Below are 27,163 nucleotides of genomic sequence, written 5' to 3' on the forward strand. Positions count from 1 at the left end.
GGAAAAAAGGTTTAAGGGCATTATATTATAAAAACCATAATGGCAAAGGTGACCTGTGTAATAACTTAACTAAATGCAGTACATGATTCTGCACTGAAAAAAGTATTAAGATAACTACATTGGCATGATTGAGAAATTGGAATATGGAATGTAGATGAAATAAAAGTAGTGCATCAGTGTTAAACTACCTGAATTTGGTAACTGTAATGTGAATATTCAAGAAACTATTTTTGTTATTAGGGAATGCATAGGGTAACGTGGCATGGTGTATTATGCCACGTTAGATAGTTTATAGAAAGTGATATGCATCAGAGAGAGAAAAAGCAAATATGGCAAAATGTTAAAAATAGGTGAGTCTGTAAAGGGTGCATAGAAGTTTTTTTGTTCTATTCTTTTTTAATAAATTGTGATAAATATTTTTTAAAAGATTTTTATTTATTTATTTTTAGAGAAAGGGGAAGAGAGGGAGAAAGGGAGAGAACATCAGTCGGTTGGGGGCCGAGCCAGCAACCCAGGTGTGTGCCCTGACCTGGGGTGGCAGAGGCGATCTTTAGCTTTGTGGGAGGGCACCCCAACTGAGCCACGCTGGTCAGGGCTTTTGTACTGTTCTTGAAAATTAAAGTAAATTTGAAATTATTCTAAAATAAAAAGTTTTAAAATGTTACATGTCCATCATTTATTCCCAACTAGATCATTATTTAAAAATATGATTATTACTTATGTGTTCAGTATATAGTATGGTTTGAAGCTAATGAGATGAAAATTCATTTGATTATCTCTTCACATTTCTCATCCCATAATTCTATGATCATTCAGTGTAAACCTCATGTAGACAAAGCAGAAAGTTTTGCATTGAATACTTATGCTTTTCACTTTGTACTGCTTAGTCCAAACAAAATATCCAGCAAATAAATCTAGTTGTTTCTTTTTAAGAATACTAAAACTCAGGGTGTTAATGTGAATTAATTTAGGGTAGAAATAGTAAAGATGAGTGCCAGTGCTATGTTTTCCTTAAAAAAATTAATTTATACTAGCTTTAGCCCAGCTTTTAAAATAATAGTGAAGTGCTTTGTTTTTTCTCTTTAAAGATATGGATGTAATGAGGCCCTTAATCAATGAACAGAATTTTGATGGGACATCAGATGAAGAACATGAGCATGAACTCCTGCCTGTTCAGAAGCATTACCAGCTTGAGGGTCAGGAGGGTATTTCGTAAGTGTTATGGTTTATATGTCTCCTTTTCTTTTCATTCAGTATATATTGTGTGATCACCTTGTACTGGCGAGGCACTTTACTAGGTACTACAGGAGACACAGATGAAAGACTAGTCCCTGCCCTCAAGGTATTTATAGGCTATTTGGGAAAAAACAAATACATCTAAATTACCGAGCAGTGTATGGGGCTTACTACAATGATGATACATTTCAGATGCTATGGACCTTGAAGGGAGGTCTGACTGAAAGGAATAGAAATTTTAAGAGATGTTGCTTCTGAAATGGTTAGGAATTAGATGGTGGGAGATGGGTAGTAAACCCTTTATGCAATGGAACTTTTTAAAACCTTTTTCATTATTTTATCATCATTAATAGATTTAAGTCCCTATTCCAATGGTAATTTAATGATTAAGCAAAGTAACATCATAATTGATAAGAAAATAATAGTATAAACTAAAAAATTTTTAGCAAACATTTTTATTTCATAAGTTTGAAAGTTGTGCTATTCTTCCTAGTTAATTTTTTTCATGGTCAAGAAACCTCCTTCAAATGTCTCTTGGAAACTTTTATTAGGTGAAGTCCCTTAGGGAGTTCATAAAGTCTAAAAGTTAATTAGTATTTATCTTACCTGATGGCACACATTGTTTTAGAACTTGCATGTTTTTCATTTAATTGACTTCTTCTTATGCTGATCACAGATCACAGATCAGGTAGTTTAATACTGTGATTACATGGACAGTGTCAATAAATCGATGTCCTACCAGCCTAGCTGTAATCTTCAGCACGATCCTGAATATTACAGCAACAAAGAATCTTATGAGCAAATTATTTTTTCTTTATGACTAATATGTTCAAAATAATTTTACTTAAATATCTCATATAATCTCCATAATAACCCTCTGTGTTTTAGTTTTTAAGTGGCAAAGATGGAACTTGAACCAAATAATAACTTCTGGCCCATTTAAGGTCTGGTTGAATGGAAATGATTCCATGCCTAGATTAATTTTCAGTTACCTCCCAATGCTAAAATCATGATGGTGTGATTTTAATAGCTTTTGTTCTAAAATGTTTAAATCTTACAACTTTTACTTTTCAGATTTTTACAAACTCTTATGCACCTTCTTAAAGGAAATATTGGGACCGGCCTTTTAGGACTCCCATTGGCAATAAAGAATGCAGGCATAGTGGTAAGACTCTATAGTTAAGATAGTTATCAGTCTTAATGTACAGCAGAAATCACCACAGATTGTCACTTGGCCTTGTCACCTAGAACATGGTCAGTGACAATTAGTAATCATTTAGCCATTGTATTGATAAAGTTATGTGAACTATGATAATAGTACCTAACAAGAAATGACAATTAATTACTTTTTTCCTACTTAATTAATATATATTATTTGACAGAAAGATCATAAAGTGGTATTTGATTTTTTCCAGGTGTGTTTATATCTTGTTATTCTTGGAGTCTCAGGGATTTAAGCAGTGTACTCATATCAGCAAATACATTTATAGAGCAGATCATTTGTATTAGTGAAATTTTATAGTTTTTTAGATTCAGAATAAAATACATAGTTTTCAGGTTTAAAGAACAATAGTTAAGGAAAGGAATAATATCTTTTGAAAACAAATATTTAAAGTATTATTAGGACTAATTATTATAATTTTAGAAAATCTAAATGGGGAGAATTCACTTATGAAGTAATGAGATTATACTTAATCTTTTTTAAACAATGAGTTTTCTCAAAACAGTTTTAATTATCATCTTTCCCTGCATTTGACTTTGCCCATCCTAATTTAGACAAACTTAAAAATTTCTGATTATAAAATATGCTTTGGCAGTATTTTGTCTGTGTCTCAATAATCCAGGAGTAACTTTCATTATAGTAATAAATACGTGAAATTCACTGTGTACAACTTTTTCAGATAATTATTTTCTAGGCTCAGTTTCTCACACACAGTAAGTATTTACCTGGCAGTCTGTAGAAGTGGATTGCCCATAGTCCCAGATCCATACAGTGCTTTTTTAGTCATTTAGATAATGATTCATAGTTGCATGTAATTATTATGGTGGGGCACTGGTAGTGACAGACTTGCCATCTCATGTTAAATGGGATGTTGCATTCCATCCCACTTCGTTGCAAATGTATACTGTGTATTCATAGGTTTAGATAGCCAAGATGGAATCATATGTGGTTAAGTGTTAATGAAATTCTTTCTGTATCCAGTTTATTAGCTTTCCCTTATACAAATAACTATTTAACCATTTTTTCCAACAAATATTTATTTACTGCAAATGAGTAGTTTACTGTTTCATTGCTTATAAGGCAGCTTAATTTTTGTGATACTTAAATATTTAAACCCTATATTTTTTTTCCCCTATAGCTTGGACCAATCAGCCTTGTGTTTATAGGAATTATTTCTGTTCACTGTATGCACATTTTGGTACGTTGCAGTCACTTTCTATGTCAGAGGTAAATGTGGATTTGTTAAGTTCATTTATTTTGAAGCTGTGTAGTTATTTAAAGCATTGGGTAGTCATATTTTAATTCTGCTTTGCAACTACCACTTATATTTCTTGTAATTTGTTATATAGACAAGTTTAAGATAATTTGGTAAAAGGTAGCATTTCATATGATTAAAATCTAGTCAAAATCTATTTTTTTAAAATTGGTTTTAAAAAGAGAGAGGAAGGGAAAAAGAGACATCAATTTGTTGTTGTTCTTATGTGTCCTTTCTATTCATTGGTTGATTCTTGTATGTGCTCCTCAGGGATCACACCCATAACCTTGGTGTATTGGGATGTCCACTGAGCTACATGGGCCTATTTACTTCTTTTAAAATATAGCCTAATTAGTGAAATCTGGTTAGATATATTTACTTCTTTTAAAGTACAGCCTTATTAGTGAAATCTGGTTAGATATATTTACTTCTTTTAAAATATAGTCTATTTAAGTCTTATAGTCTTAGTGGAATATAATGGTTTACTTAGTGTAAGTGAAAAAAATCAGGAAAGATATATGGGGAAATGAAGGAAGCAGTACTGCTTTTAGTTAGAGTGTAAGGCTCTCAATTTGTTAGTAATTCATTTTGGGGTATAATGACTTTGGTGTTCTTCGGTGATATGTGGATTGGTAGTTAGTCTATAAAATAATATTTTTTCTTTATCTTGTGTCATGAAATGCTTCGACTGGACAATGGGCCAACTTTTAAAAAATAATTATTGTCTAATCTAGTAAACATACTCAAATTTTAACTCTTCATTGTTACTGTTTTAAATGTTCTTAAAACTTTGGGTAAGTCAATTATGATCTTTAAATAACAATGTATGCTTTTAAAAAATGGGAGAGAGAACAGGAGAACTAATACGTGCCTCTTGGCTATTTTGAGGATTAAATAAGATATATATGCGAAAATATATTATAAAGCCTTGTATAGATGTATTAAATAATGCTATTCTAATAATGAAATAATTGAGGCATGAACAATGTAGTTGATGTTTTTAGATAATTGAAATGTTTAAATCAGTAAAGTACAAATGTTATGTCATATGAATTCTACAAGTATATAAGCTTTCACAGTAGATAAAACTAATATATTGGGAATAGGACAGATATAAAATATTTAAATTTCATGAGACGTATTTTAGGAGTACGCAGTCCTTGAAATTTCAAAATCTCCTCTGTCAGAGCATAGCTCTGCGTTCATTTTTTCTCATTTATATGATGTTCTTTTCAAGGGGAGGATTTATGAACCAACTTAATTTTTTTCATGTACATGTATGTTATTACATTACAGGTTTAAAAAGTCGACATTAGGTTATAGTGACACTGTGAGTTTTGCTATGGAAGTAAGTCCTTGGAGTTGTCTTCAGAAGCAAGCAGCATGGGGACGGTAAGGCCTTGCTGTATTATTAACATCTGGTTATTGAAATTACTTTAATTTTAAGTAATATAGTCTGACAAGATCCTAAATAGAAGTATGATAAAGTTTGGGGAATAAATGTAATCTTTAGAGTTAAACAGACTTGGGTTCAGATCTCAACTCCACCATTTTTCAGTTTTGTGACCTGGGTCAGATTATCATTTTGTTTTAGTTACCTCATTATCAGATGAGTTCATAATAATACTTGCTTCACAGGCTTACTACAGTAGTTTAGATAAAATGGTATTTATAAAGCACTGGGCTGACCTGTGGTATAAGCACGTTCAGTGATTTTTTAAGTAAAAGAAAAGAACAAGAAAAAAGTTAAAATATTATTTCAAATAAAATTATACTGTTTAGCTACATGCTTACAAGACATCTAGAGCATGTATTTCAGCATGTTGTCATTGTTTAAATGTAATTTGTCATTGGTGGGCAAGGCTAATCAAAGTCAGATGAATACAGGCCTGGAAAAATAAGCACAGGCAATCAACAAAATGCTGACTATGGTACAAATGATATGTGCAGTGAAAATTAAAAGGAGAAAAAGATCAGTGTTAATAGAGTAGTTTATGGTTAAATATGGCCTATCTAGGATTTCTAGGAGTTTAGATTTGTTTATGAGCTTCTCAGTTCTTGGTATGCCAAATAGGAGAAGGAAGAAAACAGAGTCTCGTGCGCTAGGGCGTTGCCCCCGCAGCTGTGTCTTCATCCTCCTTCTGCTCCGGTCTAGAGGCAGCCTTGTCTGCTTTTTCTATCAACAAAAATGGATTTCACAAGGAAGGGGCTGGAATGATTATTGCTGGGATACTAGAGTCCAGGGTGAATAAAGAGATGTTAAGGGAATACTTAAATGCAATTCATCAGAGAGAAGAAACTTGAATTCATTTCAGAGTACCAGGGTTACTTACAAATCAGATCCCTGAGGAGCCATGGAGAACTGTAGAGATATGGCAGGTGAAGATAAAGACAGGGGCTCTCCTAGTTTCCAGTGGCAGAAGGAAGGTCTGTAGATTTGTGGATTCGATTATTTGATAGCTTGACATTAATGGTCAAACAAGTGGCTATAGTGAATGAATAGGTGCATGCTATTATAGTCATCCACTGTTCCCAGAACAAAATTGAGAAGTGTGGGCTGTCTATTGACATGCAGGCAAATTTGTAACTTGACTAACCTCCATGCCCAAATAATGCTCATTTGACTGGTGATATCCCTTCCCCATTCCCGTACACTATTTTATGTATCTGGAACATTCTATAGTATGTCATTAAAAAAGCAGGACACAGCTAAAAAGGTCTCTGATGGTATGATTTAGGGCCATGCCCCTCTTACTCCATGTTTCATATTCTTATTAGTGATTTGGTCAGAGAGAGTGTGCTCATCATATTTGCAAATGACATGAAGCTGGGAGGGCTGGGAAATACACTGGGTTGATCTGGGAAAGGTCTTGAGAAGTAGGAGAGATGCACTTAATCTAAAAGAAGTGGTGTTCTTACTAAGTCATTTCATAAACAGATACTCATAAACTATTGAATTTCAGAAATGATGGGAAAATTTTGGCCTTTTAACTTAATGGAACATTTTTTTGCTCAGTAATAATTTGAGTGACATACTGATCATAAGTGTATGATTTTTGAGAAAATAAATATTTTAAGTCTATTTCTTATTTTAAGGAAGTAAAAAGAATAATGTACACTACTATAAAATGTTTTAAAGTAGTTGAAAAGAGAAAATACAGATTGACATTTCAGCAGCTCTTATTAATACTCATTTGAGGACATCTCTTTTCAGGAGTGTGGTTGACTTTTTTCTGGTGATAACACAACTGGGCTTCTGTAGTGTTTATATTGTCTTCTTAGCTGAAAATGTGAAACAAGTAAGTATTTTTCTCCTAGTACTGAAGTCATTTTCTTCCAATGCCATAGTAATAACATCGTGTTTCCTCTGAGTGAGCCATGGTTAAATACGCAGATGTGTTTCTTTCCTTAATCATGTTCCTTTGTAGATTTTCCTTTTTGCAAGTTGGATTTTTGTTATTATTGTTGGTCTTATTTTTCTTGTTGTTATATCAGTAATGCTTGTTCTTTCATATCAGAACAGGACATAATTTCCTGATTCTTAGCTACTCAAAATTTAGATACAGATGTTTGGGAACATACTTTTTACATCGATGTTTTATGAAGACATATGTAAAGCTTTAGCCAGCAGCCTAAAAAGTGAAGTAGAAAAGTGGACATGACTAAAATCCAGTAATTGTTGCTATTGTCTAAAAATGTACTTCCAGAAATGTACAGTGTTCTGTAATTCTCCCCATATTGAATTGTTTGCTTTGAGAGGAGGTGGTCACGGTCTTAGCAGAGACTGTCAATTTGAACAAATATGCAAAGCACTGAAATAAAAAAGCTCCCCTGTCAGAACAAGGCCACAGCGCATTTCTTTATGTGCTTTCACTGGCAGTTCGCCTTTATTATTCTTACATTACACCTTGCTCTTGAGTTATTTTAATTGGTCACACTGGTTAATTATCTACATGTGCATGGTGCAATGGTAGGCATTATACATAGTAATAATTATACATAGTAATAATATATAGTACTTGTCTAGTAGTTATTTTAATGTAAAATTATGATGTGAATGTTTTCTAAAGAACCCATATATATACATGTAAGTCCTATATTTGACTCACTTTTCTAAGTATAAAGAATTCTTCATTTTATATTTAGATAAGAATTGGCAAACTTTTTCTGTGAAAGGCCAGATAATAAGTATTTTTAGTGTTGTAAGCCATATGGTCTCTATGTCAACTCAGCGATAGACAGCAATGCATAAACAAATAGGTATGGATGTATTCCAATAAGATTTTATTTGCAAAAATAGGCCAGGTTTGGCCTGTGGGCCATAGTGGCTTTAAAGTCACTAGCTTAGATTTCCAATGTTGGAAGGCTCACCAAGTCAAATCCCCTTTTTATTAATAAGGGAGTTGATGCTTTCATTAGCATTTGCAATTATCTAATTGCACAAGTTGCACTTTCCTAGGACTACTGACTCTGGTGAGAGGTAGAACTGGCAAGACTTACCGTCTTACCAGCCATTTATGTGCAGTGCAAACGATGCCTCGCCAGGGCTGTGCAACACGGTGGCGGACTGTTGTCTCTTTATCATCTCCTGAGAGAGCGACCGACAAACTTGATTTGAATTTATGGATAATAAATAAGGCTAATAATGCCCTGTCATCTTATATTTATAAGCTGTGACATATATCACTTAATCTTTACAACTACTCTGTAATGTCAGGACTATGCTCATCTTATGAATGAGGAAAGTGAGTCTCACAATGTGTGCACAGTGTGACCTGAGTCATGGGGATTGGGCTGAAGTCCAGGTCTCTGACAGCTGCCACCCAACATATTTGTTGGCCATCATCGGACAGAACATCGTCTGCTTTTAGTCGTGTGTGTACGTGTGTGTGGCGCAGAGAGTATATGAAGTACATAAAGTAAGTCTCTGTAAGCTCAGGATTGGTAACTTTTATAAATTATCAGTTGCTTCCAAAGTTAAGTAGAATAATTTAACTCATTTGCACATATACTAGAATACCAGGTAGAAAAAGTGATTTGGAGGTAAAGAGATTGCCTGTTATAGATAGAAAGATGAAAGCCCTTTTGAGGCATAGAGAGCAACAGGGAAAAAGACATTCACTGAGACTTGAGGAAAGTTGAAAGGAACGATGAACCTGTCACCTCAGCAGAGCAGACGGGTGGTCACTGAAACTGCATCATTAAGAGATTCTCACTCTCTGTGGAGGCATTCTCCTGTGTTTGATAGCAGCCTCCAGTGTCTAGTAGTAGACACAGGGGCTGATTGAACCTTACCAATCACTACTGCTAATATAGATAAAAACTGCAAGATTATTATTGCCTTAATCTACACAAAATTGAAGGTGTGGTATTTTATCAAATTAAAGAATTAAGGGTTTTGTTGTTGTACAGATGTGTGAGCCTCCTGCTCTGTAGCTGGCATATGGTTGTTTTTGGTCTCATGAAGACATGGCGGACAATTGGCAGGGTGAAAAGGCCATAGTGCTTTGATGACTTAGCCTATTGTAGTTATGGCTCCTCTCTGCTTACTCTCAGATACTTGAGAAAATTTCAGACAGATAAAGTAGTATATATGGGCCTGAAGAGCGGGGAAGGGATATTACATTAGGAAAAAAATGTAGCAATACCAAAGACTTGGTATGGGCCTTAGAGTCAGAAGATCTGAATTCAAATCCCGGCTCTCTCAGTTTTAACTCACACCTTGGGCACGACCCTTATCTCTGATCAAGCCTCAGTTTCCTTGTTTGTAAAATGGGAATAGTAACAGAATCTCCCCTTGTTCCTCATAAACTTATTGTGAGGCTCAGCTCACAAAAGGTTTGTGAAACACTGTCAAATGTGAAACAGCATACAAATGTAGGGTAATATGGCTTTGATTCTGATTGTAGCTTTGCTGAAACACATAATTTGTCTTTGGAATTTTAACCATTAAATTACCAAATACTTGAAAAGTTAATAAGTAGTGGTGTTTAGTAACTTTGAGCTCTAAGTGGAAAAAACTGAATTTAGTAATTTTATTTTATAATATTTATTTCAGTGTTTTGCATTTTGGTAAACATGTGAGATCATAGGAAGTCCTATTAGATAGCCAATCTCTGTCTCTAGAGGGCACCAAAGGACTCAAATGTTTACCTGAATCTTGCTCTGGGTATGTATCTACATTTTTACTTTATTTTTTAACCCTGAAAATTTTTATAACTGTTGTTCTGCCAAAGAATACTAAATTATTATGAGATGTTTGTGATAGAATTAATTTCAGATTCCCAAGCACCTAATGATTCAAATAGCCCTTTTTATAACTATAACTGCTTTTCTCTTGCTAGCCAGCTATCCTTGTTAGAGCTTAATACGGATCGGTATCTAATCCAATTATGGTAGTTACTTCTTTGATGCAGAAGTATTTGGTTCCAAATAATTCAGTTACTGAGAAAATTGAGTGAACAAATAAAATATCTTCACAAGAGCCAACTAATGTGAATTACCAATTTAGCTTCTATTTCAAATTATAAAAAATTATATTACAAAGTTTTGATGGTTAGTTATAAGATAAATGTGAATTATGCATTTCTTAAATGGTACATGGTGCAACCAGAGAGTTTGTTAGTCCAGTATTAGTAATGAATTGTCTGTATGACTTGAAACTAGTAGATATATTCCCTGCAGTTGAAGATGAGGTGTGCATTTTCAGTTGCACTAAATGTTATGTATCATGGATTTTAAGTGTAATTAAAGGAAGCACTTGAATTGTTGATCATATGAGAATTCATTTTAAACTTCTGATTTGTTGGCCTGTTCACACTGACTATATTTTGAGATGTTGGAGTGAAGGCCAGGTGGTTACTTGAGCAGCCTCCCCGCCCTGCTTCAGGGTGGCAGTTTTTTGGTCAGGTTAATTTGTAGTGGTTGCAAGTTAGATTCTGAAGTCTCAAGCCTAGGTTTGAATTCTAGAACCAACACTTACTGGCTTGATATTATGTAAGTTTTCTTTCCACTCCTTAAACCTCAGTTTCCTCAACTATAAATTGAAATTAATACTACGACCCATTTGAGATTTGAATGAGATGTTGTACAGACTCATAGAAAGTACTCAAAAGATACTTGCTGTTATTACTCTAGGGTCTGGTTCTTAAGAATTTATGTGTCCAGAGACTTGATGGTGTCATTGTGTTCAAAGGAGACTACAGTACTGGGGGGCAAATGGGTTTCCACTGGTGTTTAAAGTGTGGTGTGATCTGCCTCTGTTGTGAGTTTTTAAGATCATTTTTAAAGTTCTCTGTCATTTCCTTTCTATTTTAGTAGGTTAAGTATGTAGTTAGTTGAATCTGAGACAGTTTTTCATATATGGATCTTATAAATCATTGTATTTATTTTGAAAACAGTATTGGTTTATAGAAGTAGCTGAATAAATTTTTAAAGAAAAGTTGATTTATAGAAGTTTTTTGCTTTAGCAAAATTTGTCTGAATAAATTTTAAGGTAAAGTTGATTTATTTTGTAGAAGTTCTTTTGCTCTAGCAAAATTTTATCTACTGTCTAACATATGACCATGCATGAATTTAGTGGATTCTCAATAATTACTGATATGATGATGATAATATATAAGCGATTTATATAACAATTTTAAAGCTATGGTTTCTAAATTTTATTTTGCCTACTGCACATTTCTAAGAGGTACTTAGAGCTTTCTATTCTGAAAAAAAAAAAAAAAACTCGAAGTGCATACCAGTGGCCATTCTGGACAAGAATGCTTCCTCCTTTCATTATCTCAGAAGTAGATTGAGGCTTTGCAGGGATCATGAAGCATCATGTTAGTCACAAAGCTTCAAAATAAATTAGTAAAACTGTCCTTGTAATTTTCTACTGAACGATCTGTTCACAGTGTGATAAAGGAAGATATTTTGTGAGGAAAGTGATCCTTTTTTAATTATCCTTAAATTTGATATATATATGTATATATATATGAAGCTAGAGTATTTTGAAAAATGCAAATTGTAAAGGACTTTTTATCATTGAGTATATAGATCATAAGTTTCTTTATATATCACTTGTATGATTATAAGTTGATGGAAGTTTCTCCCCTCCCCCTTTCTGATTCTCTTGATAATCCTATGTAGGTTCACGAAGGGTTCCTGGAGAGCAAAGTATTTGTTTCGAATAGTACCAGTTCATCAAACCCACATGAGAGAAATATTGACCTAAGGATATATATGCTTTGCTTTCTTCCATTTATAATTCTCTTGGTCTTCATTCGTGAGCTGAAGAATCTGTTTGTGCTTTCATTCCTTGCTAACATTTCCATGGCTGTCAGCCTTGTGATAATTTATCAATATGTCGTTAGGGTAAGTATAACAAGTTTTTCCTGCCATATGTTTCTTAATAAGTAAATTCTTTGTTTCCTTGGGAGGTGAAAGTAATGACATGGGAAGACCCCCTATTTCATAGGTGGCACAGAGCAGATAATTAGTACACTTTACTTTCTTTTGGGAGGGCACTGCTTATTGGGAAAGTGAATGATGTAGAGGTTTAAAGGGCAGGCCTTGGAGTCAGATCTATTGATGAATCTTGGTGAACATGCCTGCGGGTTCTATGGCACTGCTTCAGGGGATGGTGGTACCGACCCTGTTAAAGCTGTTGTGGGATTTAGGGTCATGCTGTGGTACAACTGCCTAACATGAAATAGAACCTATTAGTGTTTTCTTTATTCTGTTATGTTTTGAACCAATCACAGAAGATGGGAGTATAGATGTAATTTTATAGTTTTATTTCACTTTTGGACCTTTATTTGGTGCCACCACTGTGGCCCACTGACACTGCACTAGATTGTAACCTCTTTACCCGAAGTATGTAATAACCTCAACCAATTTTATTGTTTATGGCCTGGGCATTCTCATCCTACTTTTCTTAAAAGAAAATCTGTGAATGGGATTCAGGAGAACTGAAAGCTCCTTAAAATTAGGTGCAAGATTTAGTGTTTCTCTGTGTATATATGTGCTTTCTACTGAGCAGCTGTAAAGCTTTCATCTTGCCGGGGGGCTAGTGGCTCAAAACAGGTTGAGACTCCCTGTTCTAATCTTCCCTGATCCAGTGCATCTTATGCATTGCTGCTGAAGTAGGTGTTCTAAAATCTCTAATAGCTATTTATTACAGACTCTTAGATGGATGTATGTTTTATTTCTTCCCCCATCTCTGAATTCCACAACTTGTAGATTCTTTCTTATAGCATATAAGAGTGGACAGGGACAGGTAGGAATATTTTAGGGCTTTCTGGAGTTCATGGTCCATTGGCTGCAGAAGTGAGAATCAGTGGAGCAAAAGCAGAGGTTCCTTAAATGGAGGAAATGGTGTGAGCCTTGAATAACAGTTTAGTGTTATCACATGATCCAAACACTCTAATACCCTTTTTATTCTGACCCTAGCTTATGTTTTTAGTCATGTGTCATCATTAATCACACACTTCTACCTAAGTTTCCGATGTTCTAGACCTCTCTCCCAAATTATCCGTGTGCTTTCACATTAGGTTCTTAGTTCATCCTCTTATCTTGGCTTTGAATTCCACTTTCAATCAGATAAAGCAGAGAACACAGGATGGCCAGGAGAGTAGGGACCAGACTTGGAGTAGCTGGAACAAGTGGCCACTGTGGAGCCAGAGATCTTGCATAAGATGTGCAGTTCATGTGAGTTTCCAGACAGCGAGAGTTGGAACAGGCTGTGAGTCAGGCCCAAGTAATCGAAGCCAGACTCAGGACATATGCACAAGTGATAAGGTTAAATGCCAACTGTCAGGACAAAAACTGAAACACTGAAAATAGGGAGACCTGTACTAGGAAACAGCAGAGTCGTGAGGTAGAAAGTCTAAAGTTAGGAACTAGGTATCACAGGGACTGAAAGCAATGAAAATAGAGTTGTGGAGAATGGATTTTGTTCGGCACCATCCGCAGTGGTTAATAACTCATTAAATGGCTCTCATCTCAGCCCTTGATTATGCTTATGTATTTCCTGTTGTGGCAGGAGCCATACCCAGTGTGAACAGCCTGGGACTTGCAGGTGGAAACAGGTAATGAGGATCATTTAGCTCAGATGTAATGTGTGGGCATGAGGAAACCAACTGCTTTTGGCCGTGAAATCCTAACAGCTTGGCTACATTTAACATAGGATGCTGGAAGTGTTTATTGAAAGAATTATTTCTTTTTATAATATGTACTTGCTATTGTGAAGCTCAGAAGTGTATGATTTTGCTTTTTTATTTAAAATTCTTTAAAAGAAGTATAGATGTAACTTGCCTTATTTTTTTCTTTCTTTCTCCAGAATATGCCAGATCTCCACGACCTTCCAGTAGTGGCTGGTTGGAAAAAGTACCCGCTCTTTTTTGGTACTGCTGTGTTTGCTTTTGAAGGCATAGGAGTGGTAAGGATTTAGCTTTTATTATTTTTTAGAATCTTAAAACAAAGATTTATGTACTAAAGCCAGATTAAAAATGTATGGTTTTTTTTGTTTCTATTACCTTTATTTCTAGAATATGGTTTGCATTTTAGTATGAGAGACCTGAAATGTAGTTTAGTTCTTCCACTAACCAAGTTTAGTTTAGACATATCACTTAAACTCTCTAATTCTCTCTATCTTAATGTGTAACATAAGGACATTAGATTAGATGATTTTTAACATTTTATTGTGGAAAATTTCAAAACACAAAATTTAGAAAATATTTTGATGAACTTTTATGTAAGCATCACCTGACTTCAAAAACCATGAACTCACAGTCGTATCTATATTCCGTCTCCTCTGCCACGGCTGGGTAATATACAGACAGATCCCAAACATCATATTGCATAGACTAGATGATTTGAAGTGAATTAACAGTGTTATGATGTTACTATTTCATAAGAGTCAAATATTTATTCTCCCTTTAGATTTGTGCATATCATTTGTTTTGAAAAATAGTGTTATGCTAATACCAAGAGATATAGCATCCTGAGAATTTTAAGGTGTTAAAATTCTGTGGAACGTTGGCTCTCAAACTTAATTTGTTCTGGAAAACTGTTTGAGAAGCAGTTTGAAAACCGAATCTCCTTTGTCTGTCTCCTGAGAGACCAGTGACTGATTGGATCATACAGGTGTTGGCGCGAAGGGGTTGTCAGGTAGAGAATCGAGACCTGAAGTTTTTGTTAGACAAGCGAGAGATTTTTTTCTGTGACAAGTTGGCTGAGAACCTGAATTGTTTAAGAACCAAGATGGTCGCGAACCAAGGTTTAACTGTATTTTCATTCAAGATGCTTCCAGTTATTTTAAAGCCTGGAATGTGTAGATTTTTGTAAGATATTGCTGTCTACTCCATAGCTTGTTTCATAGTCTGATGGTTTGTTATGAGAGTAAAACCACTTATAAACATCTACTTATATGAACCATGACAAAATATATCTAAAAAACAATTTTATACCCTCTTACCCTGAATTCTCTGTTAGAGAATTCTCACAAGTTCTTACAGCTCCATTTATCTAGTTACAGGCATATTTCGTTCAGATGTTCATTTCTGTCTTTACCTACTAAGCTTTAGTGAATGGCTGGACATTTCCAGTTTAGTGTTGTTTCTCTGACATCTCAAAGTCAACAGCTTCAAAGTCTGACACATACTTTCTTATGCAAAACCAGCTTTACTTCCTTACTTTTCTACTTCTTTCAGTTTTTCAGTTGCTTAAGGTTGAAACATTGGGTAATTCTTTTCACTCTGTCACTGGTTTTCTCATTCTAGTCAGTAATTAAGGCATGTTGATTCTTCTTTCCTGTTTCCCCAAATCTGTTCCATAAATGGGATTATATGTAAAGCACCAGCAATGCTGCTGGACGCAGTGGGGGCCTACGTAAATATTCATTTCCTCCCCTTTCCCCTTTTCTCAATTCACAGGCACCATTCTTAACCATGGCCCCTTATTTCAGGTGTAGATTATCCCCAGAGCATCCAACTTGTCCTCTGTTCTCTCTTTTTATTAACCAGTTAATATTTACATCTACAGAACCAGTTAATAATGGTTCTGACTTACCTGAAAAGTGGAAATAAAAGTTAGAGTTATTACTAGTGTGTTTTATAGTATGGTCAAATCATATAGCCAGAATCTCTGAAGATTTGCCTAACTTTTCAGTTAGTCTTTTTTCTTTTCCTTTACTTTTTTTACATAATGAAACTAGTTTGTTCATCTCACTAATAGACAATAGATACAGGTGGACAGATACAGAAAGAGTTACACAGCTGTGTATACATGGATGCTATACATACATTTGTTCTCTTGCACTGTCTGCCAAGAGGCCCTAGAGACAGTGATACCCCAGTAGCAACAAGCACACTGAGCACCCAGATCTTGATTTCTAAATATCATTGCCAACAAAAAAACGAAAGTTCCCTGGAGAAATGGCTGATTTTGTGCTGAAACAAGGAAATTCAAGATGAGTCTGGAGCATCTTGTAGTGCCAGAAAGTATGAAGGTGCCCCAAAACTAAAAAAATGGAGTCAGGTCAAAGGGACACGGGTACCAACCTGATAGAATGACCAAAGCTGGGACAGCCTGAATAACAAAATAAACAACAGTGTTTTGGACTTTTACTCAAAGTATGAGTAAAAAGAATGAACCCATACTAATGCGAATAAACGATTAAAGAGGTACATAATTTAATCCAGTAAGGGGCATTCTAAATAATTTGTGTAAGTCTCCCCTCCAGGAGGGGTAGTTTAATCCCCCCAAGTCCCCAGAGTATGGGCTGACTTCCAAACAACAGAGTAGGATGAGGAGAAGAAAAGAACTTTAAAAGCAGAGAAACCTGGCTAACACCACCTCATCCAGATGATGGAAAGTAACGTCACCCATGATAAATTGCATTGATTAATGCGATTTATTGCATTAGGGGGGTTGAGAAGGGCCCTTCACTTCTGTGGTATCCTTTTCTAAAACCTATAACCCCAGTGTGATCATGAGAAAAACATCAGATAAACCCAAATGGAGGGACATTATGCTAAATATTTAGCCAGGACCTCAAAACTGTGGAGGTGGTGAAGAATAAGGAAAGATGGAGGAACTCCCACAGACCAGAGGAGACAAAGAAGATGACAACAGAATGCACTGTGGAATTCCTGATGGGAAAAAGGACATTAGTGGAAAAACTGGTGAAATCCAAACAAAGTTTGGAGCTTAATTTAATTGTAGTGTACCAGTGTTATTAATTGTAACAAATGTACTTTGGTTGTGTAATATATTAACAATGGGGAAACTGTTCAAATTTATTTAAAAAAACAGGTTTGATTTATAGAGCTGATTTTAATTTTTTTAAGAATTTAAAAATTTGTGTAAAAAATACATGTGTATAACACATAGAAAAATACTCAACAATTATAAGTGTTTAAAAAGAAAAAGAGTTGCTTATAAACTAGAGAAAAATTAATTTGTGCATGTATAAGACAAAATACTGGATTGTTTTAAATTGTTTGTATTATTTGCGTTCTTTTCTTAGGTCCTTCCACTTGAAAATCAAATGAAAGAATCAAAACGCTTTCCGCAAGCACTGAATATTGGCATGGGAATTGTTACAACTTTGTATGTCACGTTAGCTACCTTAGGGTACATGTGTTTTCAGGATGAAATCAAAGGCAGCATAACTCTGAATCTTCCTCAAGATGTGTGGTAGGTAGATACGAGTTCCTTAATCCTGGTTTGCATATTTTATAGATATAAGTTTGCCAGTATTTGATGATAAAGGTAAATTCTTGGATTTATAGTGTAAACATATGAGTTTTTTTACTGATTTCTTTACTTGTATAGTCTAGAATATTTTTTATAATCTTCAGAGGAGACCACTTCTGATTTTACAGGTCCTTGTGAGATTTTGGAAAATGATTAAAAATGGTAGGACATTTTAAAAGCGAGTAAAGAAGAAAAGTAAAACACAGATTCTTTTAATATGGACACTTTAACAAAAAGTTTAACACTTGCCCTTGCAGGGTTCCTGATGAAATGACATGACCTGTCACTTATGTCCCCCACTGTTTTACCGGGCAGCTTTCATACTGTACATACCCCAATCGTTTCAGAACACAGGACACACTATAAATAAATTAAATAATATGGTATCTTAGTATTCTCTTTGATATTAGAATCATATTCTGCTAAATGAAGCAGTATTAGGGTATATTTATAATGTGTCCAAAGTCTTTATTAAGACATGTGTACTGAGTTTTGCCCAGAGGCTCTCTACGATATAGAAATCTAAAGATATTTATAAAACTGAAAATTGCTGTACTCTTTTGAAGCACTGGGCATCAAGAAAAGATAAATTTACTTGAACAAAACAACCACCTAACCCAAGTTTGTTTCCTTTATTAATGCAACTTTAAAACAGGTTCAATTCCTGTACAATCTAGAGAAGTTTGCAAGTTGAAACCATTTAGATGCCCACTTTGTAGACTTAGGAATGATGACATTTCTGCAACCAGTGCCATACCTACCAACTTTTTTTAAGCAAGGAGAACTATGTAACTCAGAGTTCCATGTGAAGTTTTTCTTTATAAATGAGTGAGATATGAAAGATATGTAGTATGCTCAAGTTTTAAAAAGAAAGTTGAAAAAAACATTAGCTCTTTATGGGGCTCAGTCTAACCTTCAGAACATTGGCTTGGCCTAAAATGAAATCTTTCCAACGGTATTTCACAAATTGATGTGTGCCTCTGCTTTCTAGGCTTATCAGAATGAATTGTCCCTCTGTTGTCTAGAGATTTAGAAGTCAGCTGGCTTTTTAATGTAAATAAACATTTAATTAGTAATAAACTGGCCTTAGCTTGTGTTGGATCTCTTGTCTATCATAAATAACAATAAAATTAAAAAGGAAGAAAGCTGGATTTATATTAAGATAACAGTGTAAAGGCATTATGCTGAGTGAAATGAGCCAGACAGAGAAAGACAAAATACTGCATGGTATCATGCATCTTAAATGATCACATTGTAAACTTTAAATATATTGTAGGTTTGTTTTTAACTTGTACTTCAATAGAGATGAAAAAAGAAGAATGACTAAATTTTGAAATTTTTACACAGGTTATATCAATCAGTGAAAATTCTATATTCCTTTGGCATCTTTGTGACGTATTCCATTCAGTTCTACGTCCCAGCAGAGATCATCATCCCTGTGATCACATCCAGAGTTCAGGCTAAATGGAAGCAGATCTGTGAATTTCTGATAAGGTCCATCTTGGTTATTATTACTTGTAAGTATCACTGTATTTATATCATAATAATTTTTATTGTTGAATTTTGTATACTGAAGCAACTTAAACTATATTTTAAAATATTTTTGAACAATTTTATTCACCTAGCTGGGATATATGTTGATTTGAAATTTTATTATTCTGCTACTATATAAGAAAAACACAACTGGATACTATCACACTTAAAAGAACTAATCGAAGTATTATTTTGAAATGAAACCAGTGATGGTTAAAATAGGGTCTGGCAGAAGTAATCCCTGCCTGAGTGTGGTTGGTAGGGTAATAATATGGGTGTAATAATTTACAGTTTTAACTTGAACATTTTCACCTAAAATGTCATATGGTGTGCTTGAGTGTGGTATTGTTATGTTACAAAATTACATGCTTATGATTTTGTAATAAAAAAGTTGTATTATTTGTGCCAGACCCTGTATAAGTGTATTTAAATTAGATGCCTAAGGGACCCCTTATATGGTTGATGTACATTTTACTTTGGTTCTGGTTTTCCTTTTTTTTTTTCTGATAACTTTTGTATATTTCAGTTTAACTATCCATGACTACCTTTGGTAATGGGTTTCGTTTTTGTCTTTAATAATTCCAGTGGCATATTTTACATATTATTTGGAGTGTGTGAAGGTCTGTCCAGAAAAAATACAGCTATTGTTAATATAATCAGAATGGTTTGTGCGACATTGATGTAACCCGGCAGCCTGGAATGCACATGCGTGAACAATGATGATTTCACTGTACTAGTCAGTGGAGGCGGTAGATGCAATTGAGTGAGTGTGTGTGTACTGTGTGGTCATCACATTAAAAATGACTGAGTGAGTATAGCAAGGAATCTGCACCAAATTTTGTGTTAAGCTTGCGCATTCCTCCATGGAAACTATTGAGATGATTCAGAAGGCTTTCAGGGATGATGCAATAAGTGCAGAGCAAATAAAAGTGTGGCACAAATGCTTCAAAGATGGCTGAGAACCTGTTAAGTGATCCACATTCTGGAAGGCCTGCAACAGGCAGAACACCTAAGAATGTTGAACGTGTATGGGCTGCAATCAACAAAGATCAGCGACTGACAGTATGAGAATTAGCTGATTTGGGGATTCCAAAATCTATGGTGTCCGAGATTTTGACACAGGATCTTCGCATGAAACATGTTATGGCAAAATTCATTCCGTGGTTTCTGCTACCAGAACAGAAGGAACATTGTGCCGTAGTTGCTAATAACATTGTTCAAACTGCTACCAGTGAACCAGATTTCCTCAGGGAGGTCATAACTGGAGATGAATCCTGGGTCTTCGGCTATGATCTGGAAACAAGGCCCAGTTGTCCCAGTAGAAGTCATCTGGTTCTTCATGCCTGAAGAAGGTTGGCATAAAGGACAGCAGAATTGCAGCAAAATCAAGACCATGTTAACTGTTTTTTGTCTGGGAAGGTGTTGTCCATCGTGAGCATGCCCCTCCAGCCCAAACAGTTAATAAGGAGAACTACCTCAGTGTTCTTTGTTGGTTGAGAGCTGCAATACAATGAAAATGGCCACAGCTATGGGCACCTGGTGATCTGCAGCTTCATCACGACAGTGTACCGGCTCGTGCATCATATTTCCTACAGAGTTTTTTGTTGAAACATCAAACCACCCAGGTGACTCAGCCTTGATACAGCCCAGATTTGGCACCCCGCAATTTCTGGCTTTTCCCAAAAGTAAAATCACCTTTAAAGGGAAGAGATGTCAGACCGTCAATGAGATTCAGAAAAATATGATGGGGCAGTTGATGGTGATTCCAACAAAGGATTTTGCAGAGTGTTTTGAACAGTGGAAGAGATTCTGGGAGAACTGTGAGGTTTCAAGATGCCTACTTTGAAGGAGACTGAGGCCTTATTGTCCTATGTACAGTGTTTCTTGTATCTTGTATCTTCAATAAAAGTCTCTCTTTTTCATAGTACACAGCTGGATACCTTCTGGACACACCTTATGTATAATGTGTTACCAAGATTTCACTTTAGAAAATGCCTCCACAAGCATTAGTAATGGAGACTTATGAAAGGGAGTTTGAGTTTGGTAGAGTGGAGAGTGTGGGTTTTGGAGTTACACTGACCTGATGGTTGACACTCAGGCCCACCCTTACTTGCTGGTGTCTTCAGGGAAGTTGCATACCATCTTTGAGCTCCTCTTTCCTCAACTATAAGTAAAGATAAGACTTTCTCATGGCATTTTCATAGAGCTTAAAAATATTAAAGTAGCTAGAAGTTATTGTTACCATTATTATTATAACTACAAATAGAAGGATAACCTCAACACTGAACTAACTAATGGGATTGCCTAGAATGATACCAGGGACCAGATTACTGGTGTTCTGGGGAATGAGCCACCCTGTAAATTCTGTGGAAGATATTTGTAGCCATGTTGGCCCATTCAGGGTTAGAGGATGGTAGAGGTAGAAGTTCTGGACAGCTCTGTAAATTGCATTGAGCAGCTTGGAGTGGAGCTTATGCCCAAGTGTAAAGATTTGGGTGTATTACATTTTGATTGAAGAAAAAGTAAAGCTGGTTAAAGTAGGTAAAATTTATTTTCAAAGCAATTATTTTTTATTATAGTTGGCATAAAATGTTATGTTAGGTTCAGGTATACAGCAGAATGGTTCGACTTTTATTTATCTTACAAAGTGCTAACCAACCATCTAGTAACCATCTGTCACCATGAGGATTTATCACACTGTTACTGACTATATCCCCTTCACCTGTTTCTCCCATTTCTCCACCTCCCACCCCTCTGGCAACCTTCAGTTTGTTCTTTGTTTCTGTGAGTCTGTTTTTGTTCTGTTTTGACTTTTAAAAAATTCCACATATCAGTGAAATCATATGCGGCATTTGTCTTTATCTGTCTGCCTTGTTTTACTTAGCACGATACCCTCTAGATCCATTAGTGTTGTTGTAGGTAGCAGGATTTCGTTCTTTTTAATTCATGGGTAGTATTTCATTGTGAATTCCATTGTTTCCTCTTCATTATCCATTCATCTATCGATGGACACCTCAGTTGATTCCATATATTGGCTTTTGTAAATAATGCTGCAGTGACCGCAGTGGGGCATATATCTTTTCAAATTAATGTTTTCCTTTTTTTTTAGGATAAATAACCAGAAGTGGAATAACTGGGTTGTATGTTAGTTCTATTTTAGTTTTTTTGGATAATCTCCTTACTGTTTTCCGTAGTGGCTGCTCCAATTTTTGGTTTCACCAGCAGTGCACAAGGGTTTCCCTTTTCTCCACATCCTTGCCATCACTTCTTGTGTTAGCTTTTCCATAATACCCATTCTAACTGGTGAGAGGTGATAGCTCATTGTGATTTTCTTTTGCATTTCCCTGATGATAAGTGATGTTGAGCATTTTTTCATATGTCTGGCCATCCGTATATCTTTGGAGAAATGTCTCTTCAGGTTCTCTGCCCATGTTTTGATTGGAGAATTTTTAATTTTTTCTTAGTGAGTTGTATGAGTTCCTTATATGTTTTGGATATCAACCTCTCATAGGATATATCATTTGCGAATACATTCTCTCATTCAGTGAATGGTTTGTCTTTTTGTTTTCTTGGTTTCCTTTGCTGTGCAGAGAAGCTTTTTAGTTTGATGACGCCCCATTTGTTTATATTTGCTTTGCTTTCCCTTGCTTGAGGAGACATATCTGAAAATATGTTACTAAGCTTGATATCAAATAGTTTACTACCTATCTTTTCTTCTGGGAGGTTTATGGTTTTAGGTGTTAACATTTAAGTCCTTAATCCATTTGGAGTTTTATTCTTGCATATGGTGTAGTAGAGTAGTCCAGCATTCCCAACACCAGTTGTCGAAGACTCTGCATTGTAGATTCTTGCCCTCTTTCTTGTGGATTGACCACATAAGTGAGGGTTTATTTTTTGGCTCTCTCTTTTGTTCCATTCATCTGTGTGTTGGTTCTTGTGCCAATACCATACCACTTTGATTATTATAATTTTGTAGTATAATTTCATACCAGGAAGTGTGATACCTTCAACTTTGTTCTTCTTTCTACTTTAGCTATTTGTATGTTTCTTTTTAAATTTTTGTGATTCCATATAAATTTTAGGATTATTCTATTTCTGAAAAGAATGTCATTGGGTATTCTGATAGGGATCACATTGACTCCATAATTGCTTTGGGTAGTGCAGTCATTTTAATGATATTAAGCCTTCCAATCCATGAGTATAGTATATCTTTCCATTTATCTGTTTCCTCTTCAGTTTCTTTTTTCAGTGTCTTATAGTTTTCAGAGTATAGGTCTTTCACCTTGGTTAAATTTATTCATTGATATTTTATTTTTGATGCAACGGTAAATGATTTTCCTTAATTTTTCTTCTGATTATTAGTGTATAGAAATGCAATAGATTTACATAAATTAATTTTGTATTCTGCTACTATACTGAATTCATTTACTCTATTAAATAGTTTCCTGGTGGATTCTTTATGGTTTTCTGTATATAATATCACATTATCTGCAAATAGTGACAGTTTTACTTCTTCCTTTACAGTTTGGATGCATTTTATTTCTTTATCTTTTCTGATGATGGTGGCCCAGACTCTCGATACTGTATTGAGTAATATGGTGAAAGTGAACATCCTTGTCTTTTTCCTGATCTTAGAGGGAAAGCTTTCAGCTTTTCACCATTTAGTTTAATTTTAGCTGTGGGCTTATACATAGCCTTTATCATGTTCCTTTGAAATTGATTTTGTTGAGAGTATTTATCATAAATCGATGTTGAATTTTGTCATATACTTTTCTTGTGTCTGTGGAGATGAGGAGCATGTGATTTTTATTCTTGGTTTTGTTGATGTGATGTATCACAGCAATTTTTGGGGGGATGTTGGACCTTGCTTTCATCCCTGGTGTAAATTCCACTTCATCATGGTACGTATAATCCTTTTAATATATTTTTTAATTTGTTTCCTAGTATTTTACTGAGAATGTTTGCATCTATGTTCATCAGGGATATTTATCTGTAATTCTCTTTTTTGTAGTGTCTTTGTCTGATTTTGGTATCATGGTAAAGCTGCCTCATAGAATGAGTTTGGAAGCAGTTCTTCCTCTTTAATTTCTTGAATGGTTTGGGAAGGATAGGTATTAATTATTCTTTGAATGTTTGGTAGAATTCACCTGTGAGGCTGTCTGGTCCTGGGCTTTTGTTTGTTGGGAGGTTTGTTTTTAAATTATGACTTCAATTTCATTGCTAATAATTGGTCTGTTCCTATTTTCTGTTCTTCCTGGTGTAGTTTTGGAAGTTTGTGTGTTTCTAGAAATTTACCCTTTTCTTCTAAACTGTACAGTTCATATATAATTGTTCATAGTGTTCTTTAATAATCCTTTGTATTTCTGAGTTGTCTTTTGGCATTCTCTTTCATTACTGATTTTATTTGGGCTTTCTCTCTTTTTTTCTTGATAAGTCTGGCTAGAGATTTGTCAATATTATTTACCCTTTCAAGGAACTAGCTCTGAGTTTCATTGATCTTTTCTATATTTTTTTTGGTCTATGTTTCATTTATTTCCACTCTGATTTAGGTTATTCCTTTTATTTACTTTGAGTTTTCTTTGTTTTCTCTTTCTAGTTCCTTTAGCTGTGAAGGTAGACTCTTTATATGGGAATTTTCCTGTTTCTTGAGGTAGGCCTGTATAGCTGTGAACTTCCCTTTTAAAATTGCTTTTGCTATATTCCATGAATTTTAGAAAGCTGTGTTTCATTTTGTCTCCAAGTAGTTTTTGATTTCCTGTTTGCTTTTCTCTTTGATCCATTGATTGTTTATTAGCATGTTATTTAATCTCCATGTATTTGTGTTTTATCCAGTTTTTCTTTCTGTATTTGATTTCTAGTGTTACACTGTTTTGGTCAGAAAAGACGCTTGATGTGATTTTGGTATTCTTGAATTTATTGAGGCTTTTGTTGTGGCCTAATATGTGGTCTGTCCTGGAAAATGTTTTATGTGCACTGGAGAAAAATGTGTATTCTGCAGTTTGGGGATGAAATGTTCAAAAAATGTCTGTGAAGTCGTTGTAGTCTGATGTGTCGGTTAAGACCATTATTTTCTTACTAATTTTGTGTTTGAATGAATTGTCCATTAAGGTAAGTGGTGTATTAAAGTCCCCAGCTATTATTTTATTACTGTTAATTTCTGCCTTTATGTTCATTAGTATTTGTTTTAGGTACTTGAGTGCCCCTAAGTTGTGTATGTAAATATTTACAATTGTCATATACTCTTCTTGGATAGACCCCTTTGTCATTATGTAGTATACCTCTTTCTCTCTTAGATTCTTTATTTCAGAGTCTATTTTTTCTGATACAAGTGTTGCTCCCCCAGCTTTCTTTCATTTCTGTTTTCATGGAGTATCTTTTTCATCCCTTCACACTCAGGGTGCCTTTTGATGTGAAGTGAATGTCTCACAGGCAACACACAAATGGGTCTTTCTTTTATCCATTCTGCCATGCTGCTGTGTCTTTTGATGGGAACATTGAGTCCATTTACATTTAAAGTAGTTATTGGTATGTATTTGTTTATTGCTACTTGGTTAATTGTTTTTGGTTGTATTTGTTGTTTTTTGTTCTTTTCTACTTCTCTTGATCTCTTCCCTTTTGGTAATGCTGGCTTTCTTTAGTATTTTGTTTGCATTTCTTTCTCTTTATTTTTGGTGTATTTTTTGTAGGTTTTTGGTGAGTGGTTACCATATATTCATCTGTATCTGTAGCAGTCTATTTTAAGATCACATGTAAGTTCAAATGCATTCTAAAAGCAATACATTTTTACTCCCTCTGCATAATTTATGTTATTAATGTCATGGTTTCTTTTTGTTTTGTGTCGTATTCCCTATTTCTTTTAACTCATTTTGGTAGTTTTGTCTTTTAGCCTTTTAGCTCTTTAAGTGATGAATTCACTGTGTTTCTTATATATCTGCCTTTACCAGTGACTTTGTTCTTTCCTGTATTTTCTTTCAGGTTATATAGTCCTTTCTACGTAAAGAAGACCCTTGAATATTTCTTGTAAAGCCAATTTCGTCGTGGTGAACTCCTTCACTGTTTGCTTGCCTGGGAAGCTCTTTCTCTCTCCTTGGACTCTGAGTGATCACCCTGCAGGGTGGAGTGCTCTGACTGCAGTTTCCTTTTCATCAGCCCTTTAACTGTTTCCTGTCCCTCTCTCTGGCCTGTAACATTGCTACTGAGAAATCAGCAGGTGTAGCCTCACGTGGTTTCCCTCGTGCGTGACTTCCTGTTTCCTTTTGCTGCTTTAAGGATTATCTCTGTATCCTTATGTTTTGCCATTTTAATTATAATGTGACTTGGTATGGGTTTCTGTGGGTTCACCTTGTTTGGAACTCTCTGTCCTTCCTGGACCGTGATATCTGTTTCCTTCCCCAGATTAGGAAAGTTTTCAGCCATTTTTTCTTCAACTATACTTGCTGCCTCTCTTTCTCTCCTGTTTCTGGAATCCCTTTAATGCAGGTGTTGGAGTCCTAGATGTTGTGCCAGAGACCCCAGAAGTCCCCAGTTTTATTTTCTGTTTCCATTGGGTGCTTTCCACTGCTCTGATGTTAAGATCACTAACATACTCTGTTAACTAACTTGTTAGTTCCTTTTAATGTGTTTTTTTCTTTTAAGTTTTTGTATTCTTCATCTCTGATTGGCTTTTTGCTATGTTTTCTAACTCTTTGTTGAAGTTCACTCTGAGTTCCTCTATTCTGCTCTTGTTTGTTGAGCATTCTGTGACTGACTGTCTAAAAATTGATTATCTGGCAAATTATTTATCTTTGTTTTAGTAATTTTTCTCAGGGATTTTTCTTATCTATTCATTTGGGGCACATTCTTCTGCCTCCTCACTTTGTTGACCTTTGTGTTTGTTCCTATGAGCTGGATAAGATAGATGTCTCTCCCAATCTTGAAAATAAGGTTTTGTTTAAAAGTGCCTTCTGCCAGGGGCATCCCGACCCCCCCGCCTGCGGCCTGCATGCATCCCAGGATGGCTATGAATGCAGCCTAACACAAAATCGAAAATTTACTTAAAGCCTTTTTTTTCTTTGCTCATCAGTTTTCCTTAGTGTTTACATATTTAATGTGCAGCCCAAGACAATTCTTCTTCCATTGTGGCCCAGAGACACCAAAAGGTTGGACACCCCTGGTAGACTCGGGCGGTTTGTTTG

The 27,163-nt window shown here is 35.1% G+C and overlaps 1 protein-coding gene across 3 annotated transcripts in view; it reads left to right on the forward strand.

Moving 5' to 3' along the window:
- SLC36A4 (solute carrier family 36 member 4) overlaps positions 1–27,163 on the forward strand; it is a 47,657-nt gene that overhangs the window by 15,636 nt on the left and 4,858 nt on the right. For 2 of the 3 annotated variants that reach the window (XM_036028694.1, XM_028516664.2), the window contains exons 2-10: positions 1,089–1,212; positions 2,311–2,401; positions 3,597–3,685; positions 5,010–5,105; positions 6,928–7,012; positions 11,847–12,071; positions 14,038–14,136; positions 17,227–17,396; positions 18,804–18,973. In XM_036028694.1, the coding sequence (XP_035884587.1) occupies positions 1,091–1,212; positions 2,311–2,401; positions 3,597–3,685; positions 5,010–5,105; positions 6,928–7,012; positions 11,847–12,071; positions 14,038–14,136; positions 17,227–17,396; positions 18,804–18,973 (1,147 nt within the window). In that variant the 5' untranslated portion in view covers positions 1,089–1,090. The remainder of the gene's footprint in view (positions 1–1,088; positions 1,213–2,310; positions 2,402–3,596; positions 3,686–5,009; positions 5,106–6,927; positions 7,013–11,846; positions 12,072–14,037; positions 14,137–17,226; positions 17,397–18,803; positions 18,974–27,163) is intronic. The other variant, XM_028516665.2, reaches the window with a different exon arrangement.

This window comes from Phyllostomus discolor, chromosome 6, assembly GCF_004126475.2.
Source record: "Phyllostomus discolor isolate MPI-MPIP mPhyDis1 chromosome 6, mPhyDis1.pri.v3, whole genome shotgun sequence".
Classification (NCBI taxonomy): Eukaryota; Metazoa; Chordata; class Mammalia; order Chiroptera; family Phyllostomidae; genus Phyllostomus; species Phyllostomus discolor.